The sequence below is a fragment of the Primulina huaijiensis genome, chromosome 16 (assembly GCF_012295235.1).
Source record: "Primulina huaijiensis isolate GDHJ02 chromosome 16, ASM1229523v2, whole genome shotgun sequence".
Classification (NCBI taxonomy): Eukaryota; Viridiplantae; Streptophyta; class Magnoliopsida; order Lamiales; family Gesneriaceae; genus Primulina; species Primulina huaijiensis.
The window spans coordinates 12,551,780-12,562,220 of NC_133321.1; the positions used below are offsets into that span (position 1 = coordinate 12,551,780).

Here is a 10,441-nt window from a genome sequence, read left to right on the forward strand (position 1 = left end):
ATTAACGAATCAAGCTCGAGCTTGACTTGATTAACATGCTAAACGAGCCGAGCTCCAGCTTTTCTCGAGCTCAGTAATTTCAATACAAACCGAGCTCGAGCCTGATAATAGAAGCTCGAATCGAGCTCAAGGTATGATTTAATTGAATACTGTTTGGCTTGGTTTGGATCGTTTACATCCCTAGTTGAGATACATAGAGTGACTTCTTTAATTGAATAAATTGTCTACAAATTATTATAATTATAGGCCAGATATTATGACAAACTATTTGGGCGGGACAATTTGATACTTGAAGAAAAAAATTACTTAAATCATGTATGCTAACATAATTTATTATTACTATTTTTAATCGTGATTTTTATTAAATATTAGAAAAAACGATTGATTAGATAATTAGAATGAATAATGAAAATTTTTGATCACCCTTAATGAAAACATTGCACGGGAGGTTGACACGAGTTATCCATAAGAAACCAAACCAATGAAATTGTGCCACGTCAAATATAATCATCCAAATGACGTGTTACCCACCTTAAATATGAAACGCATACCCCTCCGTAAGAATTAAGAAAGAATTGCGAGATTTTCTGTTTTTTTTTCCTGTTTTTATCAAACAAAATCCATCGTCAGTAGAATTGGGTGCACGAAAAACTCGGAGAGATTATGGCGGAGGAGAAGTACAATCGGAAGAACCCTGCGGTGAAGAGGATTTTGCAGGAGCTCAAAGAGATGCAATCCAATCCGTCCGATGATTTCATGAGCCTTCCTCTCGAGGTATGCTTTTTTGGGGGAATGGATTTCAGATCGACGAAATTGGATTCTAGATCTTTTATTGCTTGTGAATTTGATTATGTTGATTTTTATGAGCTTATGGATCTTAAAGGTCGTTTTGGTTTTTATGATTATTTTTTGTTGCCGAATTCACCTGGGAAATTTCGAATTAGTTTACTCGTTTATGTTTTTAAGTATTAGGGAATTGGATTATTCTAAACTTTATGTTTGATATTGTTATTCACAAAATCTACGTTTTCACGGATTGAAAATGGAGATTCGAATCCTCTTTTTATTCCTTTTTTTCTTTACCGTGTACAAAGCAGGATGATTTATTTTCTCTTTTTTTTTTCTTTTTTTTTTTCGTTTTTCTTATCCGTGAAACCTGGCTGATAGGCTTTGTATTTTTCAGGAAAATATATTTGAATGGCAATTTGCAATCAGGGGACCCAGGGATTCAGAGTTTGAGGGGGGGATTTACCATGGAAGAATTCAGTTGCCTGCTGAATATCCTTTCAAGCCTCCTTCATTTATGTTGTTGACGGTACTGTCTGTGTCTCATCATATAGTTTATTAGTGTGCATGAAGAATGTACATCTTCTATTTACTATTGACTATACTCAGTTTGTCTGATGGTATGATGATCAATTGAAATTTTTTTCGCAGCCAAATGGTCGATTTGAAACCCAAACTAAGATATGCTTGAGCATTTCCAATCATCATCCAGAGCACTGGCAACCATCCTGGAGTGGTATTTATTTCTTCATTTTGTGTTTCTGATAAATATGCTTTCTCGTAGTATCAATTGTTTACAATATAAATGCTAAGGATTTGGGCATCTTGTGTGTATTGGTGTATTGAATTTGCTGTATGTAGTTTAAGTTTCTTATTATTTAAAAATTTACAGACCGATCATACAACCATGGGTAGTATATGGCAAATTGATAAGAATAGTAGTAGATGCTGCGACTTGTGTATGCTGTCATTATCCATATTCTTTGTATCAAGTGCACATTACTTTTGATTGCTTTTGTCTTTGAATCATGAATCTGAGCTCTCTTTTATGATAGTCAGCTATTCTTCCCGTAGTGTGGCAGTCTCTGTGAGTGATATGAGCTCAGGTGTTGAAATAAAAATAGCAAGGAATGCAGCATGTGAACAAATGTGGAGAAACGAGATTTTAGTCTCTAGGGCGTGTTTCTTTCTAATACATGAGGAGTCTCACATTATCATACTCTATTTTTATTTATTTATCTATGAAGAACTACAATAAACTTAAGTTATTTTGGCAGTTCGAACTGCCTTGGTCGCACTAATCGCATTCATGCCTACAAGCCCAAATGGTGCGCTGGGATCATTGGATTACCCAACAGAAGAGAGGCGAAAACTTGCGGTGAGATCTCGTGAAGCTTCACCGACTTTTGGGTCATCCGAACGCCAGAAGTTAATTGACGAGGTTTGTTGTCACCTACTTTTCTAGTTTTTATGAACATCACTTGTTCTTGAACTAATGATTTTCTTACTTAGATTCATGAATATATACTGAGCAAAACACACCCAGTGCCTCAAGGCAACCAAATCTCTGAAGCACGGTCTAGAACTGATGAGAATGAAGATCAGCGCGATCCCCAAAATGACATTGTCGATGCCACTACTGAGCCCCATCCTCATGCAGCTGACGAAAATGGGATTGTTGAGGAACCAAATGAAACACCTCCAACTGCCAATAGAACTCAAGCATCGCAAATCACTTCTAACGTCCCCACAAACGGGCAGCAGCTGTTGCGAAACCCTGAATTAAGAGTTCCAAAACAGGCTGATGACAGGTTGTTCACGTGGGCAGCTTTTGGGCTTACGATTGCTATACTACTCCTTCTACTGAAGAAGTTTTTGAAAGCTAATGGACATGGTACTGTTTTTATGAACGAGTCGTAGGCGAAAAGCGTCATTGCACAAATGAACTATGTTTGATGTCTAGCTAATGGATAGCCATAAATCATTCGGTTTTGATTTATGATCTTCATTTGAATTCAGGAGGACACGATCTTGAATAATTTTTCAAATTTTTGTAAATTAATGCATAAAACTGAAATATTGCCCTATGAATTTGTGATTCAAATTGATCCGCTTGTTTCAACAAAATTTGTGGCATGTTCTCATGTTCAATTGTACGGAAATGACTCCAAATGTTTGACAAAATATGCGACATGTTCTCTTGTTCAATTGTGTGGAAAATGAGTCCAAACCAGTAGATTGTCAATCTGTTTGGCAAGCCCAAGGGTTGGCAAAGTGCATTGTTTTACACCTGGTAAAATTGAGATAATTAACAATTATATTCTTAATAGTATGTTTTTATTATCAATTTTGTACTAATTAGGGATGTAAATGAATCGAACTGTTCGCGAGCTTTTCGGATCTCGGCTCGTTAAAAAGCTCGTTCGGGCTCGTTCGTTAAGCTTATCGAGCCGAGCCTGAGCCTTATTTTGGGCTCGACAATTTTGTTGAGCCGAGCTTGAGATTAATGATGTTCGGCTCGTTAGCTCGTGAACATGTTCGATAATAGGTTCGTGAGCTCAAAATTGAGCTCGGCTCGTTTAGCTGGCTCGTGAGCTCGAGCTCGAGCTCGGCTCGTTTAAGTGGTTCACGAGCTCGGGCTTGAGCTCGGCTCGTTTAGGTAGATCGTGAGCTCGAATTTGAGATAATTAATGAGTTATAATATTAAAATAATTATGTATGATAAATAATAATAAATTAAAAATTAAAAATTATATTAAAAAACGAGCCGAGCCCGAGCCAGGCTCATTAAACAAGATAAACGAGCTTGTTTAACGAGCCGAACCCGAGCCAGGCTCATTAAACAAGATAAACGAGCCATTAACGAGCCGAGCTCGAGCCGAGCCCGAGCGTCATAACTTCCGAACGAGCCGAGCCCGAGCTTCAAACCCAAGGCTCGTAACGAGCCCGAGCCGAGCCCGAGCCGAGAAAATAGTTTAACGAGCCGAGCCCGAGCCTGATACTGTTCGGCTCGGCTCGGCTCATTTACATTCCTAGTACTAATTATATCCTTATGTATCGAAGTCAAGTGGTACTCACATGTGTTGACAGTCAACTCTTAACCATGAACTAATGGGTGAGATAAAATTGGGATGTGACACAATTTAAAACTTGAAAGACATAATTAGCACACGTAAAATTAGAGAAACAAAATTGGGAATAAGAGAGAAAGGATATAAAAAATAATAATTTTTATGTGATGGTATATTTTTTCAAATAAATGTAAAATTGTTCCATATAGACATCGATCAATTTCATAGATATTTTTTTACTAAGCAATATGCAGAAGTATTTTATCAAAACAAAATTATTTGTTTGAATGTATAGTAGTAAATTTGGTTTCAATTCTTTTGTAAAACATAATAGAAGTCTTGTAAGTCAATTTTTTTATTTCAATTAAGGGAGTGTTTGGTAGGGGTGATAGGGTGGGTTTATTTTTTTTAACCCACCTTATCCCTCGTTTGGTACGCGTGATTATTTAATTAAGTCAATATCTCCGATGAATGATTAGGTTATATTAGGTGGGTTAAAATAATACCTCCTCACCCCCTAGGATTATTTATCCAACTCTTAATCCTTCATATTTTTCCAATTTTACCATTCTCCTATATCCAAACTCACCACCACTTCCAGCCACGACCGCGCCACCTTCGCCGCCGACCAATAACTTCCGGCCGGCCGGCAGCCGTCCACGTCGGTGACTGCCGGCCGCACCGACGTTGCCGGAACGTCGTCGTCGCCGCCGCCTCTGGAGTGGAAGAAGAAAAAAAGAAAAAAGGGCAATTTTGTCCTTTCATCAAAAAATTCAAAATTATCATACACTTAAAAATCTTACCAAACATAACACCATATATTACATTTCTACGACAATCATTTTCTTTATCATTTACTTACTAATCATTAGTTTATTTTATCCTCCAAACCAAACGCAGCCTAAATATATATTTTTTAAAAATTATTCATCAATAACCATTGGTTTGAATATTATTAGTTTGATTTCCTTGATCAATATTTCGAATCAAGTCAAAATTAATTTGAAATTTAGTTCAATTAATTCAGAAATTCGGTTTTATTTTTATGAAGAATCAGCTACCTCAGTTTATTCGTTTCAGCTTTATTTATTTTCATAAAAGTTAAAGTTATGAATATCTTAATTGTGGTAATTCGAATGCTTTAAGAAAAATCAAAACTCTTTGATAGCTTAAGAAACAAACCATATCTTAAGTATAGATAATAGAAGACTTCTGCATGCTTATGTTTCAATACTACTTAACAAAAAAAAAACAGTAGTCCTTACGATTAGAAACCAGAAGCAGTAGTCAAACTGGTTGTCATTTATGATGACACGTCAGAATATACCAAATCTTATAACTGTTTTATTTAGATATTGTTTCTATTTATTATATCCGTTTTAAGTCAATAGTACACTTCTTTAAATCTTGTTTAATGAATCGTACTAATCATTTACTGCTTCTACTATACTTGGGTGCAAAACAAACGAGTCCAAAATTGATTCAAGTACTCTCAACAGGCAATAAAGTCGTTCTTATTTGAATGTTGAAGAACGACTACATAAGGATTTACGAGTGATCCACGAACAGCCAGCGATCTATCTATCTCTCTATCGAAAAGAAGTTATTCAATCACTCTCACACTCAAGCCTTTCGTATATTCAATATCAGAAGCTTAAAGTTTCTATATGGCTCAGAAGATCGCTTGTGTTATTATTGTTCACACTCATTCTTACATCATTTATTGTAAAGTGTGAAGTATTTGTAATATGTGAAAGATTCTTTCCCAGAACCATTTTATCAAGTGTTGATTTGTGATACTAAGAGTTTCAATAGGTGAAGATAAATCATACTGAAGTGGGTTTGTGCAAGAGTGTACTAATCAAATTCTTTTAATAATACCTCCTGGAAACAGAAAAAAGGAGAATATGAGGGATTGTCCTTCGAAATTCCACAAACAAGCATTGTCTTATTTTATTATCTACTACTTTACTGTTTCACCTAAGTGCAATGGACTGTTTCCACAGTTATAGTAGTCTACTGCACTTTATCATATAAACAAGATTAGCTTCTGACTTTTCAAAATATCAGAAACACATTTTTAGTAGAAGAAAATAAAAAGTTAGAAGTGAATTCTTCCCCTTCTAAACATTCCACCGATCCTGGCAAGCGGTATCAGAGCCTGTTTATTTCATTCTGAATCATCTATTGCAATAGCTATGGCATCCTTCAGCTAAAATCTCATGTTCTCAAAAAAAAAAATAGACTTTGGCGATTGGAAAATCGGGATGAAAGCTTATATTGCAGTTCAAGACGATCACATGTAGTATGTAATTACCGATGATCCCATTAAGATCATAAAAGCCAATCCAACAGTGGCAGTAACTGAAGGTGCACAACAAATGTTAGAGAAACACAGAAGTGAATGGGTCAGTGATGATAAGAATAAAACAAACCTCGATAATGTATTCAAGGATATTCTGTATAAAACACTTGACAAAAACACTTTTTACAAGATCAAGATGTGCTCTTCTACAAAGGAAATCTAGAAGAAGTTAATCCATATATGTGAAGAAAATGACCAGACAAAGGAGAATAAACTTTTTGTAGCCATGCAGAAGTTTGAGAACGTCAAAATGAAGATTAGAGAATCATTAAATGACTTTGATGAAAGATTCAGTAGCATTATCAGTGAATTAGCATCTCTTGAAAAATAATATGACAAAAGAGAAATTGCTCTCAAAGTTATGATAGCATTTTTGAGAGAATGAGATGTTAAAACTATGGCGATGAGATAATCAAAATATTTGAGCAAACTGGAACTTCACGATCTGCGTGTAGACTTGAAGGCTTATGAGTTTGAATTAGAAGTAAAAAGTGGAAAAGAGCCTTCATCAAGTCAACCAACTAAAGCTCTCATTGTTGTTTCTGTTGTTCCAAATATACCGACTAGTACTGCTGCTGTTGCTGAAACAATGACATAAAAGACTGCTGAGCAAATAAATAGTTATGTTATGTCAATGTTTGTCAAGAAATTTCAACATTCATGAAGAAAAGTCATCGAACCTATCAGAATCTCAAGTCGGAACTTCAAGAAAAATTCACCATCCAATGACATTGCTTGTTTCAACTGTGGAAATACTGTTGACTTTATTGTTGAATGTCCTAAGCCTAAGAAAGATGATAAAAAGAAAAGACACAAGTGCAATGACAAGAAGTCCCGGAAAGATCGCAAGGCGGTGATTGTTGAGGAAAGCAAATCTAAGTGGGTAGACTCTAGTTCTAAGTATTTTGATTCTGAGAGGCAATCCAGCGACAATGATGCTAAAGAAGTCTAGTGTCTCATGACAGACACTGATCCAACCAAGACTGCTGATGAGGTGTTTGACTTCAATTATGATGAATTCACACGTGAAGATTTAGTTAATGTGTTAACATGATATGGTTGAAGAATACTCGAAGCTATCTCAATCATTCGAAGAAGATAAAAATCAAAACCAAGGCTTGAAAGATCAAATCTATGATTTCACTTGTTCACAAGAGAACAATTGTAATGATTAGAAAATTGAGATAAATAAGCCAAAAACTGAGAATAAACGAGTGAATGTTAATTACTAGGAAAACTAATTGAGAATCAGAAGCTGTCTCTACTGGTAAATGCATGGAATAAGGCTTCTGTTTCATTTGAAAATACACAAGAGCTATTGAAGCAATCCGAAGACAAAACTAGTCTTGGATTCAGTAGCCATGAAAGCACTTCTGAAACTGGTACTCAGCAGAAATTAAATATGTGTAAAGGGAAATATATTCATTTTGTTAAATCTTGTACGATATGTTAACATATTGAACGTGATATTCATGTTGAGAAACCTATAAATCAGAGGAACAAAGGAAAACATTTTGGTCTTGGTTATGCTAAACCTGAGAGGAAGATTTATCTGAACATTGTATCCAGTAGAGGATCAACTTCAGTAGCACAATCTTCAACGAAGATTAAAAACTACCGATAATATAATCATAAGTCTGTTCAAAAGAGACATAGGTTGGAAAACAAGAACAATAGGGGAGAACATCATCCTAGAGTGCATTTAAAAAAAAATAATATCAGATCTTCTTCTGCACACACCCTCGAGGCTACTCAAAGTACAAAATCTTTTAGGATCGTACAAATGTGAGTTCCTAATGAACTAATCCAGTTTGGACCCATATATATTGGTTAAAATTTACTAAACTTTTTGTTTGTAGGAAATGAAGAAAGATATCATAATCAATAGCTCTATCTAGTATCTGGACAGTGGTTGTTTCAGGCATATGACTGACTAAACAAATCTACTTTCATAAGTTACTAGTTGTAATGGACTAAAAAAGAACTTTTGGAGACAAATCTAAAGGTAAAACCGTGGGCAAAAGTAAGACTATTCACAAAAATATTATTGTTAATGATGTAATTCTTGCTGAAAATATTTGTTGTAATTTAATTAGCATTAGTCAATTGTGACAATGAATATTCAATAGCCTTCCAGAAACACACATGCACATATAAATATGCTTGTGGCTCTATTGTTTTACGAGGAAATATAGATGGAAACACCTACAAAGTTGTCTTGAACATTGATCAAACTAATCATCCTACATGTTTAGTGGCATCTCTAAGTGATAAATAGTGATTATGGCATAAAAATTTAAATTATCTAAACTTCCAAACTATCAAAAATCTTAGAAAACAGAACCTGTTTACTGGTTTTCTGTGTATAAATTTCATTAAGAATCATGTCAATTAAGTAAAAAAATAGATCTAGTTTCAAAAATAAAAGAAAAAATTCAACATCAAGATGCTTAGAACTACTGCATATGGAGCTCTTTGAACCTAACTCAATAATGAGTTTAGTGATAATGAAGTATACTGTAGTTGTTGTTGATTATTTATTAAGATTTACTTGTGTTATATGTAGTGAGGATCACATTAGTGCTCATATGATCAAGCTTTTAAAACGAGTTCAAAACGATAAATTTTTTTCCAGTCAATAGAATTAGAAGCGATCGAGGCACAAAGTTTACTAACAAAACTCTTGAGTTGCACTTGACCAAACAAAGTATACATCATTAATATTCAGCAGCCAGGACTCCCAGTAAAATAGAGTAGCTAAGAGAAGGAACAAAACTCTCAAAGAAATATCAATATCTATGCTTGCAGATGCAGACATTTCTCAGTGCTTCTGGGCAAAAGTTATCAATACTGCTTGTTATTCTCAAAACAGAACCTTAGTCAACAAAGGACATGAAAATACCCCATATGAAATATAGAAACAGAGTAAATCTAGTGTATCTTATTTTCATGAATTTGGATGCAGATGTTATGTGCATAATAATGATAAAAATAATTTATCTGCTTTTGAGTCACAATCAGATGTTGGAATTGTTCTTGGATATTCAACAATGAGCAAAGATTTTAGAATATTCAACAATAGAATTATTAATGTTGAAGAATATGTACATGTTGTTTTTGATGAAAATATTGTTGTTCTTAAAAATACTAATATTTCAAATTTAATTAACAAATTACACAAAATTCATCTGGATATGGATAGTGAAGATGAAGCAGCACCAAAAAACAGAATTGGCAAATCCAAAACCAGAAGTCCTTGAGAAAGAACCAGCTGCTCAAACTCAGAAGATTCCAGAACAAGTTGTAAATGCTACGGAAGATCAAGAACCTATTCATAATAACTCAGAGCATTCTACTGACAATTCTCATCAAGAGCAATATGTTCAGAACCAAGTTGAAATGGAGCAAGACTGACCCTCCCTCATTGGTTACCGATAATCCATTGGCACCTCTAAGAACTAGAAGGCAAATAATTAATGATTATATGCATGCTACCTTTATATCTTATATGAAACCAAAGAAGACTGAAGAAGCTCTAAGTGATCCTAGCTGGATTGAAGCAATGTAAGAAGTGATAAATCATTTTTTAAAAAAAATGAAGTATGGCTTTTGGTGCCTAGACCAAATCATCAATCAGTTACTAGAACTCAGTGAGTATTTAGAAACAATTTAAACGAGGAAGGGTGAGAAATAAAGCAAAGCTAGTGCTCAAGGGTTCAAACAAAAAGAAGGAATTGATTATGATGAAACATTTGCTCCAGTAGCCAAACTACAAGCCATCAAAATCTTCTTAGCCTTTGCAGCCTTCAAGAATTTTAAAGTATTTCAAATGCATGTGAAGAGTGTATTTTTGAATGGTCTTCTACAAGAATATGTGGAACAACCTCCGGGTTTTGTAGATCATTCTCTTCCTAATGATGTTTTTAAATTACATAAAGCATTTTCTGATCTTAAACAAGCACCAAGGAAATTGTAGGACACTCTCTCATAATTTTGATCAATCATGACTTTGTTATTGGAACAGTTGATAAAAAATTGTTTGCATTTTCTAAAAATCATCATACACTATTATTAGTACAAATATATGTCGATGATATTATCTTTGGAGCAACTAACCCCAATATTTGTGAGAAATTTACTAAGATGATGCAGGATCAAGCTGAAATGAGCATGATGGGATAATTAACATTCTTCTTAATATTTCAAGTTTGACAACCCG

General features: G+C 34.5%; 1 protein-coding gene across 1 annotated transcript; it reads left to right on the forward strand.

The window, feature by feature from the left end:
- Positions 1-571: 571 nt before the first annotated feature.
- Positions 572-2,913, forward strand: LOC140962184 (ubiquitin-conjugating enzyme E2 32-like). The gene is made up of 5 exons (XM_073421075.1): positions 572-774; positions 1,184-1,315; positions 1,438-1,522; positions 2,064-2,227; positions 2,299-2,913. The coding sequence occupies exons 1-5, from the start codon at positions 664-666 to the stop codon at positions 2,704-2,706; spliced, it is 900 nt and encodes a 299-aa protein (XP_073277176.1). The 5' UTR covers positions 572-663; the 3' UTR covers positions 2,707-2,913.
- Positions 2,914-10,441: the final 7,528 nt, after the last annotated feature.

Coding starts and splice junctions, on each gene's coding strand:
- LOC140962184 (XM_073421075.1), top strand. CDS start 664: ATGGCGGAGGAGAAGTACAATCGGAAGAACCCTGCGGTGAAGAGGATT. Junction 1,316..1,437: donor CTTCATTTATGTTGTTGACG/GTACTGTCTGTG, acceptor TTTTTTTCGCAG/CCAAATGGTCGATTTGAAAC. Junction 2,228..2,298: donor GCCAGAAGTTAATTGACGAG/GTTTGTTGTCAC, acceptor TTTCTTACTTAG/ATTCATGAATATATACTGAG.